The sequence below is a fragment of the Fusarium keratoplasticum genome, chromosome 5, assembly GCF_025433545.1.
Source record: "Fusarium keratoplasticum isolate Fu6.1 chromosome 5, whole genome shotgun sequence".
Taxonomy (NCBI): Eukaryota; Fungi; Ascomycota; class Sordariomycetes; order Hypocreales; family Nectriaceae; genus Fusarium; species Fusarium keratoplasticum.
The window spans coordinates 3,233,399-3,252,864 of NC_070533.1; the positions used below are offsets into that span (position 1 = coordinate 3,233,399).

At 53.2% G+C, this 19,466-nt stretch overlaps 6 protein-coding genes across 6 annotated transcripts; 4 read left to right on the forward strand and 2 right to left on the reverse strand.

The window, feature by feature from the left end:
* Nucleotides 1-290: 290 nt before the first annotated feature.
* NCS57_00764800 (uncharacterized protein) lies at nt 291-1,244 on the forward strand (the record flags this gene model as incomplete). Its single annotated transcript, XM_053057491.1, has 3 exons — nt 291-574; nt 624-805; nt 853-1,244. The coding sequence occupies 3 exons, from the start codon at nt 291-293 to the stop codon at nt 1,242-1,244; spliced, it is 858 nt and encodes a 285-aa protein (XP_052913686.1).
* A 1,100-nt stretch (nt 1,245-2,344) lies between these two features.
* NCS57_00764900 (NmrA domain-containing protein) lies at nt 2,345-3,440 on the forward strand (the record flags this gene model as incomplete). The annotated part of the gene is made up of 3 exons (XM_053057492.1): nt 2,345-2,923; nt 2,972-3,313; nt 3,363-3,440. The coding sequence occupies 3 exons, from the start codon at nt 2,345-2,347 to the stop codon at nt 3,438-3,440; spliced, it is 999 nt and encodes a 332-aa protein (XP_052913687.1).
* A 422-nt stretch (nt 3,441-3,862) lies between these two features.
* On the reverse strand, nt 3,863-5,900 carry NCS57_00765000 (Peptidase S53 domain-containing protein; the record flags this gene model as incomplete). Its single annotated transcript, XM_053057493.1, has 5 exons — nt 3,863-4,022; nt 4,071-4,196; nt 4,247-4,801; nt 4,851-5,083; nt 5,136-5,900. 5 exons carry the CDS (start codon nt 5,898-5,900, stop codon nt 3,863-3,865), a joined length of 1,839 nt encoding a protein of 612 aa, XP_052913688.1.
* Nucleotides 5,901-8,854: 2,954 nt separating this feature from the next.
* Nucleotides 8,855-9,777, forward strand: NCS57_00765100 (uncharacterized protein; the record flags this gene model as incomplete). Its single annotated transcript, XM_053057494.1, has 4 exons — nt 8,855-9,029; nt 9,092-9,188; nt 9,245-9,390; nt 9,446-9,777. 4 exons carry the CDS (start codon nt 8,855-8,857, stop codon nt 9,775-9,777), a joined length of 750 nt encoding a protein of 249 aa, XP_052913689.1.
* A 367-nt stretch (nt 9,778-10,144) lies between these two features.
* Nucleotides 10,145-14,577, reverse strand: NCS57_00765200 (uncharacterized protein; the record flags this gene model as incomplete). The annotated part of the gene is made up of 2 exons (XM_053057495.1): nt 10,145-12,907; nt 12,961-14,577. 2 exons carry the CDS (start codon nt 14,575-14,577, stop codon nt 10,145-10,147), a joined length of 4,380 nt encoding a protein of 1,459 aa, XP_052913690.1.
* Nucleotides 14,578-16,911: 2,334 nt separating this feature from the next.
* Nucleotides 16,912-19,236, forward strand: NCS57_00765300 (uncharacterized protein; the record flags this gene model as incomplete). Its single annotated transcript, XM_053057496.1, has 5 exons — nt 16,912-16,951; nt 17,005-17,221; nt 17,271-17,656; nt 17,710-18,553; nt 18,606-19,236. The coding sequence occupies 5 exons, from the start codon at nt 16,912-16,914 to the stop codon at nt 19,234-19,236; spliced, it is 2,118 nt and encodes a 705-aa protein (XP_052913691.1).
* Between the last annotated feature and the right edge of the window lie 230 nt (nt 19,237-19,466).

A 19,466-nucleotide genomic window follows, 5' to 3' on the forward strand; every position in this document is an offset into this window, starting at 1 on the left:
CGAGCGGACCCGAGCGGCCTCGTCCGCTCATGTCCGCTCTATCGGGCCGGGCGGTTCTGAAGAGGGGGCATTCTTGGTGTTCAAAGCGGTTGATGAGCGATCAGTCTTTTCTCTTAATCATTCATTGATGGGTCAAGACACAAGTTGACTCACATGTTGAACTGCCGAGGTGCCGTTGAAGAGAGATCAAGGATGGTATAAATAACGGCCAATGCGGCCATCCGCGAAACCGGACCCCCATATCCATCACTGGCATCTCACCTCTTGTCCAACTGAGAAACATCTTCAATATGGCACCTCTCGTCTGGCTTGTCACTGGCTGCTCCTCCGGCTTTGGCCGAATCTTTGCTCAGCAGATCCTGAGTCGTGGGGATCATGTCATCGCCACAGCTCGTAGGGTCGAGGCCCTTGACGACCTTAGCAAAGCCGGCGCCTCTGTCATGAAGCTAGACGTCACCGATGATCAAGATGCCATCAGCGACATCATTCAAAAGGCCATGAGCATCCACGGTCGCATTGACGTCCTCGTCAACAACGCTGGCTTCATCTTGGGGGGTGCATGGGAAGATCTCTCGCAAGTCACATCCTCACACGCACAAAAGGCTTTCACTAACACTTCGTAGAGACAAGCAGTTCCGCCAGGCTTTTGAAACAAACGTCTTTGGCGTTCTGAAAGTCACCAAGGCTCTGCTCCCCCATTTCAGAGAGCGTCGCACCGGCACCAACGTCTTCATCAGCTCCCTTTCCGGGTTCCACGGCTACGAGTTCAACGCCGGGTACTCAGGTACAAAGTTTGCGCTTGAAGGTGAGACTCAACGCTTGGGACAAAGACTCGTATCTAACGCGCATCAGGCATGGCGGAGAGCTTGTGGAGGGAGACGACGCACTTTGGCATCCGCACTCTGATAGTCGAGCCGGGCCAGTTCAGGACCGAGCTCCTATCCAGCCGAAACCTCAAGAACGAACCGTCCAAGATTCCAGACTATGCCCAGCGGTCCAAGGATTTCGACGAGTACTTGGCCAATAGGAGCGGGCATCAGGCTGGAGACCCCGAGAAAGGTGTCGCGATTGTGCTTGACCTTGTACGCGGTGAGGGGGTTGCCAAGGGCAGGGAGATGCCTCTCAGGATTGCTCTTGGAGCGGATGGGTATGAGGTTGTGAAGAACAAGTGTGACGAGACGTTGAAGATCCTGGAGGATTGGAAGGATGTTAGCTGCAGCACCGATTTTGACACACAAGAATAGGCTAGTGGTCGATGGCCTCTTCTAGAGATGTCATGGTGATGAACAATAGGAATGGGTCAAATAGTTCGTAAGGAGTCTCACCTGTCATTGAGTTGGGAGTGTGAACCATGTCACCTGAACATCTCCATTAGCGTCTCTCTTGTCAATTTCAAGGCATCCAAGAATGTAGAAAGAATATTTTAAAGGGTATTTAGTTATTATTTAATATCTCCTTAGCAAAGATCTCAAGTTCGACCAATCTTGCTCAACAGGCTGCCTTCCAGTTGGAGAAAACACCCTCATTCCATACAGCCAGCGAGTCTCTTGGCACGTCTCACACATCTTTTCGCAGGGACAAGTCCCTATTTCGTGCTCATCAATCAACTCCCCAGATTTCCAATCATCGCAGCAATATAACGTTATCCCTTACATACCTCCTCACCTCACAACGCCACGGTTCGACAGTTCCTCCAATCCGGCTCATGCAGACCTGGCTCTTAAACCCACTAAACCCGTTGTATTGCCCCGATCCCGTCAGCCACTCGGTAGTTTATTGTCCCTGCGCAAACCCTCCGGCCCAATCACGGCCGCCGGAGTTTGCGGAGCGAGCGGACAAGGAGCGGACGTGGCGTTCTGACGACCGGGGGGGAGCGGGAATGGTGACATGCGAACCGGCCTGGGCTTGACGAAAGTGGTAATTTTGGTGTTTGAACTTGTGGATCGAGCGTGTAATAGCGATAGTAACTATGGGTTGTATCATGGTAAAGCTTCAAGTACCCCATGAAATGTCATAAGCCTCCGCTTTGTACCTTGCCCCAGTGCTGTGTTAGAGCGCTAACAGAATGAGCTCAGCAGCGGCGGAGTGATGCCGTGATCTGTTATTGTCATATTTGTTGAGTGCTTTATCTACAGATCTAGCTTCGTGTGCGCTCATGGATCCCTAATACAAATGACTGTGGTTGCGACCGCCTCGGAGGCTTATCGCATCTCCATAAGATAGTCATCAACTAGACAGGAAGAGACATATAAGAAGGCCACGGCCTCAAGAAATTGTATATAACACATCTCCTCAGTTCATCCAACATCTTCACAACAAATCTCAATACATCACAACCTTCAAAATGTCCTCTCAGAAGCTCATCGTCATCCTCGGAGCCACTGGCAACCAAGGCGGCTCCGTTGCAACCACGTTCCTCCAAGACCGCGACTGGAAAGTCCGCGCCCTGACCCGAAACGCCTCGAGCGCCAAAGCCCAAGCCCTAGCATCTCGTGGCGCTGAGGTCGTCGAGGCCGACATTGACAAGCCGTCTACTCTCACGGCCGCGTTTGAGGGCGCCAACACCATCTTTGCCGTCAGCGACTTTTGGGGTCTGTATGGAGACCCTGCCAACAGGGAAAAGGCCAAGCCAGGACAGGCTCTTAATGAGTGGGCGGGTGAGCATGAGACGCAGCAGCTCAAGAACGTCATCGACGAGGCTGCCAAGGTCTCGACTCTCGAGCGGTTCATCATCTCGGCGCTATCAGATGCGACAAAGTGGTCCCAGGGAAAATACAAGCACGTATACCACTTTGACTCCAAGGCCAGGGCGGTTGTGTACGCGGAGAAGACCTACCCCGAGCTCTGGGCCAAGACCAGCGTCTACCAGGCAGGTCTCTTCCTGAGCAACTTTGTCCAGAACCCCCTTACCCAACCCATCAAGGCAAGCAGTCCAACCCCTACAACTCACAAGCATTACTAACATATTTAGAACGCCGACGGAGTCGTCCAGTTCATCGGACACATCGAGCAAGACGTCAAACTTCCCTTCATCGCTGCTGAAGAAGACTCGGGCCCCTTTGTCAAGGCTCTCCTGCAGCAGCCCGCAGGCATCAACCTCATCGGCTACAGAGAATGGATCTCGGCCCGTGAAGCGGCTGATGCACTCACAAGGGCCACGGGCCTCAAGGCAGAAGTCGTCACCCTCCCCAAGGGCCATTTCCCTCCTGGCGTTCCTGAAGAATTGAAGGCTGAGCTCGAGGATAACTTTGCCTACTTTAACGAATTTGGCTACGAGGGCAGAGATGACCCTAGTCTGACTCATCCCCGAGACGTAAGTTTACCCGCAGAGTGTTGCGAATGTCTGCTTATACCAGATTTAGTTGAAGTTCCCCCCATCCCTTGAGACCTCGGAGGACTATTTCAAGAAGCAGGATTGGAACAAGGTCTTTGGTGCTTAAGAAATGTGAGCATGCATTCCTTGAGAGACGAGATAGGGGTGAAGGTGACCATCAGAGACCTCAGTTGCCGCTCATGTTCTGTTCAGCAAGCACTAGGTAGTCAATTTCATGAAAGTGGGTATCGCAGTTCAAGGGGTCACATCAGATTCTATGGCAACACCTTGCTTGCTATTTTGCTCGCCTACCCACAATTCCATCCCAGTCTATTGAGTCAACCCTTCACCTGACCAAGGGGTAGATACCATCCCCTCAAAGTATCCAATATGGATGGTCTATACTTGCTCGACAGACCCCAAGGGCCATTCAAGAAACCTAACCAACAACCCCAACCCCCCGTGACTTTAGTACCCGCCGCTAGGCTCCCCCTCGATCAGGTAACCCTTCCTGAACGGCCCATCGTCTTGGAGGAGGACGGACTCCTCCTAGGTAGTCAGTCTCTGCAGTCGATCAAACAGAGGAGTGCCCCAGCCAGTGACAGGATCCCACCCTTTGACCGCTTTCCAACCAGCATTGGAGATTACCGGCGAAGGAAGTCGAATGTAACTCTCGCCCGTGCAGCCTACAGACTTGCCTTGGGTGATGCTAAACACTGTTAGGGGGGTATCAAGGCACTGTGAAATGGGCACTTACTCGGTGAAGCCTGCTTTGCCAGTCTTGTAGAGCCAGGGGTTCAGGAAGCCCATCGGGGGCTTGCCCTTCTTGAATCTCTCATTGTTGATGAGAGCAATCATCGCTCCAAATGTCGGGGCTGCGACGCTATATCCTGTGTCAGAGGTCCGTATGGAACCACAGGCAAGGAAACGTACCTTGTTCCACCACCAAAAGTCTGGTTGCCGCGGAGCATGATCTGGTGGTTCCATGCAAGAGCCGCCACATCTGGGTAAGCCCTACCGTTGGGGTTGTAGTATCCCTTCCACTCGTTGCCATGCTTCTTGAGGTACGACTTCACAGTCTGTTCCTGCCACCAAGGACGTGAGAAGACTTCCGAAAAGCCACCGCTGGATCGGGACCAGGCAATTTCCGGGCCATTTCCTTCTGTGCCGCCCACAGAGGTCACGTAGGGGCATGAGCCTGGGAATGTAGGGAGGAACTTGGTCTTATTCTTGCCGTCGTTGGACTTGCAAGAGAAACCTGGGCCCGTATTACCAGCGGCTGCAATCACTGATACGCCGCGAGTGCCAAGTTGGCCAAACATGTTGCAGACTTGGCGAGCATAGGACTTTGAGATGTGCTGCTCATTCGATCCATATGAGAGAGAGATGACCTTGGGGAGGTTCGAGTTAGGGAGGTTGAGGAGGTATTGCAGAAGTTCGAGCCAGGGTTCGGGGTACTGTCTGTTGGTTGCATTGATCGCCTGAAAGCTATCTTGTTGTTAGCCCCAGCAGTAGGTTTACATCCAACTGCACTTACTCGAGATCAGGGATGAGGTTTTGGTTCATACCCCCAACAGAGATGAACCGAACGGGCACCTTGTCGGCGAGTGCGATGGCATACTGAATATCCATGTTGGCTTCAATTTGAGCAACGTTGTGGGTTTGCTGGTTCAGCCCTCCGTTGACAAGGGAAACGGAGAAGTTGGAACCCTTCAAGTCGGGCGCAAACCGTTTGAGGAACTCTTCAAGGTCGGAAAACTGGGCATTTTGCTACACAAAGTATGTTAGGGAAAACACGCCCGAACTGGACAAGGTAGCTTACTTCAAGGAAGCCAATGATGCCGTACTCCGACTTTCGGTGTGCCCTTGGGTACCTACGCAAAGGCATCTTGTAGATCTTCCGCAGGCATGCTGGGGTGAGCTGTGCTTTGCACTGTTGTAGGTCAATTGGTCCATTACCGCCATGGTTGCCGTCGTTGTTGTTGCCGTAGGCCCTCGCCTCGTGACCTTCCTCCCTCTTCTCCAAGGATGTCAAGTCCTCAACGGCGCGTGCCTTTCTCTCGCTGGGGAAGAAGGTTGTGGGCTGGATGGTGGTGATGTGGTCACGGACTTCGATGGGGACTGAGTATTGTCTCGTTCTCACAACTTGCTCATCGTCGCGAGCAAATATGCCAAAGCGGGTGCTGAGAAGACTATCGGCCTGGCCGACCGTGGTTCGAATATGAAGCCACTGGCCTTCATCACGGATGTGGTGCTCTGGCACACCAGCATCAGAGAGCCAGCGCTTGACAGATTCCGTAGCAGCACGAGAAGGGTGGAGCAGAGCTTTGGCAGCATCGCGAGAGAGGTGCTTGCCATAGTTGGCATGAGAGGGGTCCGAGATTTTGCTGAGAGTGCGCTCGAGAAGGAGGTGATCCTCAGACTCAAGGCCGATGGAGAGTTCAATAGACTTGTCGGGGGCGGGAGAGCTAGATTCCTCCCAACCCTCAGGAGTCTCATCCAGTGATTCAACCACGACAGGTCTTGCAACAGCTGTCGCAGCGATGAGAAGAAACCCCCAAGTTTTGAGAAGACTGATAGCCACCATGGCTTCAAAGTTGTGGTTTCAAAGATGGTAAAAAGGTTGGTGTTGCTCGTCAAGATGATCTTGAGAGCTTGTCTTGTGCTCAACACCACTCCTGCACATCGACAGTCTTTATATCCTCAACTCAGCAACAACAAAATGATATCGGATATCTCTTTTTTCGATATAATACCCTTGCTCCAATCGCAGGCCGTATTGTAGTTGTGGCTGCTCTTCCACCCGATCCGGCAGGTGGCTGTAGAGAACAATACTAAGCCATGTCTTGATATTGTTCGTGGCACGCACCACCAACAGCAATCCAACGGTCCCGACAGCATGGGCCGAAGCGTAATTTCACCTCAGCCATGTGCAAGGGATTCCTCCATTGGTGCCACGGCCTTCTTCATTGCGAACATCGGTTGCCTGATTCGGGAACGTCTGGATTGTGGCTGTCAGGCGGGGGATTCCTTGTCCACGAGGATGCTTTTCTAGAAGAACGGGTAGAAACCACAAGTTGGCGCACGACATCCGGGTATAGCATGGAATGTGACTTGCCCGTTACACAAGCACCGAACCGGGATCTCGTATCGTACCGCAACAGTTGAGTTTCGCCATCTCGTTTGAGCGTAGAGTCAGTTCAGCCCTGTAATCAGGCCAGGAACGTGATGACTCTTTCGCGAACGCCATCAAGAGGTACTTGCAAAAGCAAATACAGTCTCCTGCTAAGTGTTCCAAGCCAACCTGTTGGTCCCGTCCCAGGTCCAGCCTGCAGCCCACTCAATATTTGCGCGAGCTATGGCCTCAGCTGAAGGGACCAGCATATCCAAGCTTCGACTGTGTCCAGTTATGTTGAAGTTTATGATGTTGTTGTAGCTGGGTGGCACACTATGACTTGTCATGTGGTGCACTCTGAGCCCAATGTTTCGGCTGTTAGTCCATCAAGATCTTGGTTGCTTGGCCCGTATTGGGAATGCTGCCAGCCGTACACTTGCGGGAATAGCTGCACACTCTTGCCATAGCTAAATCACTGGGTGAGAAACAGAGCCAATGACGCTTTCGCCGACGCACGGAATGCTCGCTAGTAGATCTCTTACAACCAACAGTGTCTTAGGAGCATCAGAGGACGGGCCGCTCTTCAGCGGGATCCAATGGCTTCGTTCTGAGCAGTACGCATCCTGTTCGCCAAGTAGTAAGGCCTCACACAAAAGGCGCATCGCGTATATTTCGCTCGATTCGGTATCCGCGAAGATTAACGTCGCTCTTTAACAGCAGCTGTCATGGATCAGCGCCCCTTGAGACAGGTGGGAAATGGACGAGGTCACCAGTCCTTCCATTCACCACACAGAGAACTGCAGGCCCTGACTCTGGGCGCCTGAGCTTTGATCCATCACAGAAGCCGTCATCAGTCGTCAGGCTCGTCAGTCAGAGCTTATCCCTCCGCCTTGGATGTGACATGATAGGTATGAGTGAGGACATTGTGGAGAGTTGCACACCGCTGTACCGCGTCCCACTGCGCTCTCTGTTAGCACAAGTTCAAAGACTATGCGATTGGAGGTCTCTCGGGCCGAGCATCTCCACATGAGGAAGCGACATGATGGTAGACACAAAGCCTAGGGAAGGTGTAACAGAGGAAATGAGATCTCAGACAGAGATATTAACAAGTACTGTCCCGGGAGTAGCCATAGGGAAATAACGATAATGCAGTAATAAATCAATAAAAAAGGCTCTGATGTATCACCTTTTCTTGGGATATTTCTTTGGGTACACGGACATTGGAGGACGAGACGCACTGCATCAGGCTGAACGATGAATATTGCTGTGGGCCAAGTCCTTGATGGAGTCTGTAACTTTTGCGCTTGGTATCAGGGCGCAAACTGTGATTGGTATTGCCGGGGATAGGCTATTGCAACCGAAATTTGAGTGGGAAGTTTGTCAACTTTGAAGGTCTGCCGCTTGATGCAGGGTAGTCTTGCTTGTGTTTATGCTGTTGAGAGTGCAAATGCCGCCTGGTTGACGGGAAGCAGTCATCCTGATGCAGTGGGTTCCCTAGATGTCTTCCAGCACGCTGATGTCGAATAACTTCAAGGAGCTTGAAAGCAATCGAGGCACAAACAATATCAATCCAGGCCTGTAGCCTTTACTACCACTTAAACACACTTTAGATAATACCAACAACGAAGCATCCACATTCGTCTTGCTCAAGTGTCCCAAACTGTAGCCTCAGGTTTCCTTCTGTAAGGTCCCGCCTTCCTCACCGCAAGGCCCGTAGCCTGCCCGCCAAGTGGACCCCAAATCTCCCAGCAGGCAGCACTCCAGCCTCCCCAATTCCCTCCCCGCTCATTGGCCCAAATTCTGCCACCTCACAATCAGTAGCCCCTCTCACCGCCCTCAAAATCCTCTATATAACGTCGCCCTCCCTCCCAAGATTTTACTCTTTTTTCTTTTCTCCTTAGCTCTCTTTGCCTTTTGGCTTAGATCAAGTGTAGTATCTGTTCTTTTCAGTTTAATCTCTGAAAGGTCTCTAAGGAGACCAATCGTGATTATTCCTATTTTTGAACCTCGGGCGGTTTCCTCTGTGCTTGCACATGATTCCGCCCACAGTGTCCCTGGTATTACACTGCCTCCAGGCGACGCGAACACTTGTTGAGCTCACGCTTTTCATTGCTTGCTCAGGCTTGCCTGGGCAGTGAAGAAGACTGTAATTTGATCCATTTCATGATGTGATGACCGAATTCGTGCACGTAGACGTGAGGAACCCCAGAAGGTGCTTCTGCAAAATATGACAAAGGCAACCTGCGTATCATCTCGAATCCATCTCCCAAGTGCCCATCATCTCCATCTCCTGCTCAAGCTCTCCACGGGGTAAAGCAATCTTCCCGCTCCCAGATCCCTAGCGTAAACCAAAACACCTCCAAACCAAAACAGAGCCTCATCCGCAGAGCCTCACCCACTTTCAACAACAACAAAGAGCCGCCGCCATGTCCTCCGACAACCCCCTCCTCGACCCCTCCATCTTCGCCCACCTCCAGGAGAAGATTGACGAGGAGACCCGCGTCCGTGATAACCTCACCCAGATCATCCAGCGCCTCGAGCGTGCCGTCGCTACCGCACAGGGCCTGCTCTCGCGCGTCCACTCTACGCCCCGCGCCCGCTGTAAGTTTTTTTTTTGCCCTCGTCCTCCGCCTTGCCTGTGATACGTTACTAAGACCAACCAGACCCTGCGCTTGTGTCCCAGGTCGAGGATGCCATCAAGGAGGAGGTCACCATCGTGGGGGAGCTGAGCGCTGTTGCCAGCCAGCACCCCTACTACAAGTACGTTTACCTAGTCTACCAGCTGAAAAGCATCAAAGTCTGACCCAACTGCCCAGGTACAACGGCAAGTGGGCTAGAACCATCCAAAACGCCATCGGCACCGTCGTCTACACTGCCTGGCTCGGCGGCCTGGGCTCAGACTCACAGCCCGCCTCTCTCGGCCGCCTCCTCACGCTCGAGCAAGTCGGTGCCGTCTTCCAAGGTGTGCCACCCATCCCCAATGAAGACAAAGAAAACCCCCAACTGACGACCTCCAGTCCCAACCAACCTGAAGGACCGTGATGCCTTCCACCTCACCATCGAAGAGTACCTCCTCTCCCTGACGGACCTGACTAATGAGCTCGCCCGTCTGGCCCCCAACGCCGTCACCCACGGCGACTTTGAGCTGCCCCTCGTTATTAGCGGTTTCATCAAGGATCTGTTCGCCGGGTTCCAGCTGCTGAACCTCAAGAACGACATTCTGCGCAAGCGCGCGGATGCCGTCAAGTATGACGTCAAGAGGGTTGAGGACGTCGTCTATGACCTGAGCCTGCGTGGTCTGGTCAAGAGAGCTGGCGAGGGTGACACCGAGATGGCTGCTGCCGAGTAAATCAGCAGATTCCAACATGGATATGATATCAAATCATTAAAAAGTTAGATGGTCACCATTAATCGACTCAATCAAAAACTGCGCTGTTCAGTTTGCTGCTTGCCTCCCTGTGAAAACGCCTTTAAACGCACATGCACGACAATGTCAGCGTAGAATACTCAGGTAACATAGAAACGTCTATTCTCCGTAGAAAGCGCTCAAGGCGCCAATGTATCAGAAACCATTCAGCCCCCTATCACCGGGCTAACGATATGGAGTTCATGCGAGTTTTGTTTACAATAATATACACCATGTTCCTCTTCCCAAACCTCAAATGCATGTCTCGCCAGACGACCATCACAGGCGAGTTGACGCCACACTCTTTTGTTCAGTCGTGTCTAAACGTGCACTTGTCTCCTCTGGCGCATTTGCCCTGCTGCCAGAATGTGCAAGGCTTCGTCCCTATTAGTGCTTTGTTTGCTGGTTTGTGCGGCGGCAGCGTGCCTCGCTTTCTTCGGCCATCTTTCCCTTCGCGCTCACCCCTGCCTCCGTGGTGATCATCACGGTTCCGGTCATGGTCACGGTCTCTGTCGTGCATGCGGTCCCGGTCCCACTCCCTATCCCGATCTCTATCGCGTTCTCGGTCTCGATCTCTATCCCGCTCCCAGTCCCGTTCCGCCGCTGGAGGCGGGGGCGGAGCAGCTTGTTGTCCTTGGGCCATCTGACTGAGCATCATGTACTGCTGGTAAGATGGATCGTTCGGGTTCAAATACGAAGCAGAGTTCGAGGCTGGAGCTTGCGCTGGCTGCTGTGATGGCTGATTGATAGCCGCCAAGATAGATTGGAGCTGACTGTCAGGAATCTGCCCCTGCTGTTGGGGCGTTGCACTGGCTTGTTGCTGAGCCGGTTGCTGACCACCAGTCATCTGCTGCAGCAGAGCCATGTACGGGGCATATGCTTGCTGCTGCGCATAGTATGCTGCCCAGTCCTGGGGGTTGGCCAGGGGTTGGCCAGGTGCAGCGTTTGGTGCAGTGGTCCGCAAGGCGTTGGCTTCAGCTTCGGTTCTGGCCCGTTCTTCATCCGCTCTCTTTTGTCGTGCCATCATCTCTTTGTTGTAGCCCATCTGCCACTCGCGAACCTTTTCTGGATCATGTAGAATCCACTCTGGAGGAGATGTGGCTGGAGCTGGTTTGTTGGCCAAGTTCTTAGCTACGCCCTCAATAGCACCCCCACAAAGACGAGTAGCTGTATCGGCGTAATGGTAAGTACGCCAAACATCGGTCGTAGCTGGAGCAGGATCACGCCAGTTCTTAACTTTGTCGGATCTGAGCAGCGTGAGAACCTGTTCTGCAGCTGCATTACCGGCGACAATAGGCAAATTCTCATTCGCCGTGCCATGACTTTGCTGGGGCAAGGGACCAGACTGTGAAGACGATGAGGGGGTTGAAGGCGCACCCCGGAGGCGACCCAAGATCGAGTCAAGGCGGTTTGACGGGTTCTCCTTCGCATCAATACGCTGGATTGCCGAGTACAGAGCCCCGTCGACCCCCATTTGCTGCTCATCGCGCCACCGAAGCTGAATCTCTTGAAACTTGGCATCGTCCGGCAAGTACTGAGTTTTCCGGTCACTGCTACCAACCATCTCCGGTGGAGGAGACTTGGGTGTTGGTGGAATGTCGTCTGGATCGGTGTAAATGGCCATGAGTTCGCGCTGTTCCCTCTCCGCAATGCGCTGCTGCTCATCCGTGGTAAAGGTGACGTTGCCTCCCCGATTAACAAAGTTCTTGTTTCGGGTATCATCTGGCAGTCTCGAGAAGTCAGTCGCAACAGGTCCGACCCAAGGCTGATATGGAATATCATCGTCCTCATCCTCATCATCCACGTTTGCACGTTGCTTGAGAACCATTCCTTCAGACCGATCATCACCGGCATCGCGAATCATGTTGACCTCTCTGCCTTCATCCTCAGCCTCTTCCTTGTGGAAGATTTTGACCTGAACAAGTTCACTCTCAGGCTTCCAGCTGACCCGGAGCTTGCGGCGAGCTTCCTTGCGAAGACGCTTGGCCTTTTCTTCCGGCGTCTCAGACGTTTCAGGACCATTGGTTTCTTTGGGAGCAGCCGGAGAGTCGGCCTTGGGAGCATTGATTGAATCAAGAAGCGAGGCAATGCCAGATGACAAGGAGCTCGTTGCTGACGACGAGCCGTTCTGCGGCACATGGGGTTTGGGCTCGCTGCGTGGTGTCTTGGGAGCTGTCTTGGACTTGTCGTCCACTGTCGACTTATTCTCTGCCTTAGGCTCAGGCTTCGGTGCAGACTTGGCCACGGGCCTGGATTTGCCAGGCAGGATAGAAGCAGCTGCCGCTTTCGCCGCAGTCGTCTTGGATGCCGATTGAAGTTGAATCTTAGGCTGCGCAAGCTTCCTACTAAGAGAGTTGCCGCTTGATTCTATCGCAATCTTCTTCACAGTCCGTGTGTCGGCCTCTTCGTCCCGGCCACGCTTGGTAGAGTGATCATTCCCAGACTTGGAGGTCGACTTTGCTCTGCTGGCAGCCGAGGTTCCCGTGTACCCGGTGGCCGTCTCTGGTTCGGACGCCTTGAGCTTCTTGATCTTGGCAGATATCTCCTGAGTGAGCTCCTTGACTTCGGCATCGCCCTTGTCGGCAAACCTTTTCCTCACCGTCTCAAAGTTTGTTGTTTCGGCAATCTTCTTCGTCATGGGAAAATGGGTAAAAAGCTCGAGGACGATCTTTGGGAGTTTCCCAGAGAAGTCGCTCGATTTGATACACATGATCAATGCATTCACCAGACTCAGAACCAACTTCTGGTGGCCGCCGAGGTTATCCAGAACCGCATCGTCCGCATGCTCGATAGTAGCATCCAAAGCTCGATAGAGAATCTCCTTCTTCCTCTCAAACTCCTGTCGGAACTTTGAAATCTCAGACTCGGCCTCCTTGTCCTTGATGGCTTGGTCGAGCTCCTGCTTGGCGCGATTCATCTCACCACGAAGCTTGATAAAGTATTCGCCCGCTTGTTGCACACGGCCTGCGATGAGCGCATTCGTCCTTGCAACAGACTGCTCTACGTGAACTATCCCAATGGTGTCCCATGCAGCAGCATCAGCAGGGTCTGCCGGACGAGTAGCAGAGCGGATCTGAATATTGTTAGATCAATGTCTTTTGATATGGGATGCAACTCTGGACTTACTGGTTTGTTGCGCACCTCCTCCAGTTCCCTCTTTGCCTTCTTCTCCGCCTTGTTCTTGGAAGCTTCGTCCGACTTGAGCTGCTCTTTGAAAGCATGAGGGTATTCGGTATACTTGGGACGTCGTTTACCAAGTCCCTTCATAGCATGATCGAATTCATCCAACAACACCTTGGCCTCGATTCGCCTCTCATCCAGCCCGCCCTTATCGGGAGAAGGACGATATTGACTTGTGAACCGACCCTGAACCTCACAAGGGAGGCTGTATCCAAGCTCGGGAACCATTTGTCGTCCGCTGCGGGCGGGGAGAGCGACAAGTGGAGCAAGCTTGTCGTAGCTTTTGGGAGCGGGAAGCTTCATTGTTCCATCATAGATTAGATACGGGAGGCCCTTGATGGCGGGATGCTTCGCTTGGGCGGCCTTGGGGCGTTTGTTGAACTGGGCAATCAGCTGCGCATCTTCGGGTGAGGGTGTTGGTGCTGCCAGTGTGTCGATATCATCCACCTTCCTCAGGGCAGGAGATCCAACTGGCGAGTCGGCATGGATCGTTGCAGGCTCCGGCGTCGGCGTTTCGGGGGCGCTCTTAGCTGCCCGCTTCCTCTTCTTTGCCGGAGGTTCTGTTGCGTTGGGATGAGAGACGCCTGCGTCTTGATCAACGACCGCCTGTTGCATCATGTACTGGGGGGTTGCAGCAGGTGGTGGTGAAGAGTTGGTCATGAAGGGCGGTTGTTGTTGATGTACAGGCTGTTGGAAGTTTTGGTTTGGCATCGGTTGAGTGGTCTGCGAATAGGCAAGGGGCTGTTTGGGAGCATATTGTGCCTGAGAGTATGGTTGAGGCTGCTGTGTTTGTTGCTGCTGGGACTGATGTGGCTGCTGGGTTGGCTGCTGGCGCGCCTGTTGATGGGATTGTTGAAAATTGAGCTGTTCGTTCGATTGAGGCTGGGGGGTCTGGCCATTCACTGGAGGGGAGAATGCAGCTTGGCTATATGACTGCTGGTTTTGGACAGGAGACTGCTGAGGCGGTCGGCTGAAACCATGTCCATGGGCAAAAGCGCCAGGAAGACCCTCAAACTGCTGAACAGGAGTATGACTTTGTTGTCGGCTCGGTTGAGGTATTACGTGAGGCTGAGAATACTGCTGTATCGGGGATTCGAAGGAGGGTTCGTTAGGTTGAACCAAACCATATGAAAATGTGGAAGAATGAGGGTGGCTCGAAAGCTGGCCAACGCCAGCCATGGCGTTGTCCAGGTCGATCTTGCCATGTTGACCATACAGATCCGAATGGATATCGCTGAAGGCTGGATCCATTACATCTTGAGAGGGCTGCGAGAACTGCTGGTTCAATCCCAGCGAATCATGCCCTGCATGATAATTGCCTTGGTTTGGTTGTGACCCATGAAGCCCACTGGTGAGAAACGAGTTGTTCTGGTCAGAGTCGAAAAAGTTGGATGGAGAAGCATCCTGAGGGTTGATGTGAGAGTACGCAGCTTGATCAGTCATGGGCTGAGACCAAGCCTGGTGAGGATCATATTGGCCATTTTGGCCAGTGAAGGCATAGTTATTATGCCATTGCTGCGTCTCATCAGCGCCATTCTGGCCATTGTTGGACCAGGATTGCATCTTGCAACAGGGCGATAATTGAGGCGGCAGCCGCCAGGGCAGCAACGCAGCCTCAAAGATCAATTAATGGCAGTTATAGAGGCTAACGCATGTTGTTAGCGATCATCGCTATGGGCAGATTGTGTGGACGCGTGGACGAAAGCGAGCGATGGATGCAATGCGGGAGAGACCCGGTTCAGAAGATGCAAAGGGTGTGGTGGGCTTGGATAGGCGTTGATGTAGACATGTTTACAGCCAGTGGCCGTTGATCAGGAGACGGGAGGAGAAAGTACTGACGCACAGAGAGTCGCTGCAGGGAGACCTGGAGTGGGCTTCTCCTGTTAGCGGAGGATTTCCGGCTACCAAGGGCTGCAGGTTACCCACCATAAAACAACGCTAGGCGGCAATGGGAGCGATGACAAGGGTCCAGGCGGGAAGTGTTGAAAAAGGCAATGAATCTGTTGAAAGCAAATGCAAACCATCAGCGAGTCTGGTAAAACAAAAAATGAGTGGTGGTGGGTATGAAGAATGATTGTTGGATCAAAGAAGAATATTGTAGGCTGGATTCCTGTCAATAGTTAAGGCGCGAGCGAGCGAATGAATAAAGGACCACCAGCAGAGACCGCCAACAAATGCTGGACCATCTTGAACCACGGTCGGACAAAGGCTCGAGCGCAGCCAGTTGGGCGACAAAGAAGACCCGGAAAACGGGATGGATAAGCTGGATGCCAAATTAATGAACTGGCTTTTTGTCGACAGAGCTTTGCTTCTTGTGGCGATGGAATTGCCCTGCTCGTCCAGGCGAGGCATTGTAGAAGATTTCTGATGGTGGGGCCACTGATCTCTGGATGCGTGCGCCTCCATTTAGCGTAGTCCCTGCTGCTGAGCCTGCCTGCGAGACTGTCGCGGCCTTCGCCGTTCTGGTTCTGGTGGTGCTGGCAACCTGAATGTTATCACCTGGCCCCCTGCACCAGGTCGCCCGACCAAGGCCTGCAACGTCGCAGAAGGACGCTCGCTCAATGGCTGGCGCGCCTTTTCCTGACTCTGGATGCCCTCTTTTTTATCAAACACTCGCCCGCGGCTTAGGTGCGCGTTCGCATCTAGGTTCGCCAGATTGCAGATACCTGGATTTCGTCACTGCGCTCAAGCCTGGAAGTCATGGTTACCCAGCCGCCGCAGCTCAGCTCTCTGCTGCAGCAAAGGCAAAGACGGCGCTGAGAAGCCTTTATCTCCAAAGCGAGTCTCCACGGCGGTGGTCACCAGCTCCTCATCTTGCAATTTTAAATGCTGCAGATTCCGAGTGGTTGATTCCATTCTTCATAGAGAAATCACAGATACAATGCTGCTTCTTTGATTCATGGTGATGGCGCAACGAGCCGCGAAGAATGACGCGACAGAGGTGATTGAGCGTGTTGTGGAGGGGAAGGGGGAATGGGGTTAAGGATTGGGCATACCCTGTGATTCAGACAAAGGATTCGATTCCGTGAGCAATTTGATCCGTCTTCCTACCCGCGAGGTGCAGAGAAAACCTGTCCCATCTGTATATTGCGCAAGTCGCTCGCCGCTTACAACATTATCGAACCGTAGGCGTGTCCTGTCGGGGAGGCAAATGATGATGGATAGCACAAGGGCGACACGCCGAGGTCCGCCAGAGCAATGTGCAGTACAGGCAGCAGACGCAGGCCAGATGGAGGACGTGAACGCGGAAGAATCGAATCGAAATCTTAAGCGCCACAAGTATCTACCGGCGCAGTTCGTCTGCCGAGCGCCGACGCTGCGTGCTGTCGCGATGAGTGATGCCGGCGTGCGGTTGTTGATGGAGTGTCGTCGAGAGTAGGTAGAAAAAGAAGTCCTGGCGGCTTCGCAACTGAGGACCAAGACGTGTTGGACGATGGCCCCATTTCTCAGGCACAAACAACCATTTGGTCTCAGGCATGGCCCCACTCGTGTCTCAATCACAGAGAACGGACAGGCCGCGCCTGCGCCTGCTCCCCCTGGAAGTCAGAAGTGCCTGCCTCTGCCTGTGCCAACCGTCGGCCCTTGAATCGGTCCGTGCTCCAGCTTGCGCGCTGTCGGGAGCTATCAACTGAGCGCCTGGCAACCTACCTACTGTACGGTATCGTGGCCTCAAGCTTGCATTAAAACAACACGGCCCTTGACGTGAGGGTTCGGCTTGGCGCTTTGCAAGTAAGCTTTTCGTCTGCATAGGGTCAAAGTTTCCTCATTGCTTTTTTTGCGCACCCCCTCGACATTAGGGTGGCCGATATCTTCGCCCTTGTCAGGACAGCTCCTGAACTGCGCATCCCACTATCATCACCGCTTTGAGCTCCAACTTCGCCGACGTCATCTGCCACCATGGCCACCAAGGGGAACTCCCTGCGCGATCGCCAAATAGGTTTGTTATGGTAAACTCATATCTCTCTTGCCTCTATGTTAACAATATTCAAGCTTCTCTCAAGAAGATTCTCAACCTCAACGAGACGGTCGAGTCAGCCGAAGCCGACGAAGCGCTCGCAAACGGTCTGCTTGCCCCCGTCGCTCCCATCCTCGACGCCGACGGCAACCCCATCTGGAAGGTGTTGGTGTTTGATGATCTGGGCCGAGATGTCATCAGCAGTGTGATGCGTGTCAGTGACCTGCGGTCAATGGGTGTGACCATGCACATGTAGGTCAGTTAAGCGCATTCTTAGACAGTCAACTAACATCATGCGCAGGCACATTGGCGGCTCCAGACACCCGATCCCAGACGTCCCTGTCATCTATCTTCTCGAACCGAATGCGAAGAACCTCGAGGCCATCACTTCGGACTTGCAAAAGGGACTGTACTCGCCAGCCTACATCAACTTCCTCTCCTCCCTGCCCCGCGTCCTTCTCGAGGAGTTTGCGACACAGACAGCAGCCGCGGGAACTTCAGAGCACATCTCCCAGCTGTTCGACCAATATCTCAACTTCATCGTTGCCGAGCCGGACCTGTTTAGCTTAGGAATGCAGAACGAGCACACGTATTGGGCTTTGAATAGTGCAGCAACAAGTGATGCCGAGCTTGACCGGGTGGTGGATAGGATCGTGAGCGGACTCTTCAGTGTTGTTGTTACTATGGGTATGATACTTGTCAAACATGATTGCCGTGTAGGAAGCTAATTATCTTTGCAGGCGTTATCCCCATCATTCGATGCCCCAAGGGCGCCGCGGCGGAGATGGTCGCTGCGCGACTCGACCGCAAGCTCCGAGATCACATTCTCAACTCCAAGGACAACCTATTCTCGGGTCCTCGACCAACCGCATCCTCTGGCACACCTTCCTCCCGACCCGTCCTAATTCTCCTAGACCGCAATGTCGACTTGATACCCATGCTGTCGCATTCTTGGACCTACCAGTCCCTGGTTCATGATGTTCTTAACATGAAGCTGAACCGAATCACAATCGAGGCTCCGGTGGAAGAGGGGAACCCAGCACGAGGCACATCGAAAAAGGGCTACGACTTGACCGCAAGCGACTTCTTCTGGGCCAAGAACGCTGGCAGCCCGTTCCCACAGGTGGCAGAGGATATTGACGCTGAATTAACCAAGTATAAGGAGGATACGGCTTCGATTACGAAAAAGACCGGCGTGACTGATCTGGAGGACCTCCAGAACGATACAAGCGCAAGCGCCCAACACCTCAAGGCAGCGATAACGTTGCTTCCCGAGATGAGAGAGCGCAAGGGCATCCTCGATATGCACATGAACATCCTGGCAGCCTTGTTGACAGGTATCAAGGACCGCCAACTGGACAACTACTTCCAACTCGAAGAGGGTATTGTCAAGCAGACCAAGGCCCAAATCATGGAGATTATCAAGGATGACAACAAGGGCACTAACCCTGTCGACAAGCTGCGACTGTTCATCATCTGGTACCTGAGCACCGAACAGGAGGTCGGCCGAGTGGAATTTGAAGGCCTGGAGAAGGCTCTCGCAGAAGCAGGCGCAGATGTCTCATCTCTGCCCTACGTCCGACAGTAAGGATTTTCAGTTCAGCTTCTTCACTCTCACTTGCTAACAGATAACCAGGGTTCGCGCGACCACCAAGATGACGCAACTGACGACAATCAACAACACAACTCAGCCAGCCCAATCGTCAGACCTCTTTGGGCGATTCTCTTCCATGTCATCCCGCCTCACTGATCGCCTCAAGGAATCCGGCGTACCCACCGGCCTGTCTTCCAACTTTGAGAGTCTCATCAGCGGTGTCAAGAACTTCCTTCCTGCTGATCGTGATTTTACTGTCACCAAGATCGTTGAGTCGATCATGGATCCTTCATCGGCTTCTTCGTCTGCGATCGCCAAGACAGAGCACTACCTCTACTTTGATCCTCGATCCGCCAACGCTCGAGGTACCATGCCTCCCCCAAGTGCGGTGCGCTCCGGGGCAGGAGCTAGCACACCAGGTGGTATGCCAGGGCCGCAAGCACCCGGACAGACGGCCAGCTTTGGTCAGCGCCGACAGGGATTTAGCGAGGCAGTGGTGTTTACCGTTGGCGGTGGAAGCATGGACGAATATGGAAACTTGCAAGAGTGGGTAGGCCGAGCTGGAGGAGACAAGGCCAAGAAGAGGGTCGTTTATGGCAGCACTGAAATGGTGAATGCCGCAGAATTCATTGCACAAGAGCTGGACAGGTTAGGAAAGGAGGTGGCATCGTGATACTCCTGAGAGTTTGAGAATAGATTAATGAATCCTGTCTTGGAATGGCCGGGGTGATTGGGCATGTAGCTTGGGACCTTTGAATCGTGACATGATTCAAAGACGCAGAAAATCCATTGGAAAATTGAGCTCAGGGCAAAATGTTCGCTTTGACAGCATCTATGACTTATTCTGTGTCGCATGAAGCTTTGGTGATTCTATGACCATTTCGGGAAAACGATGATCCGAGG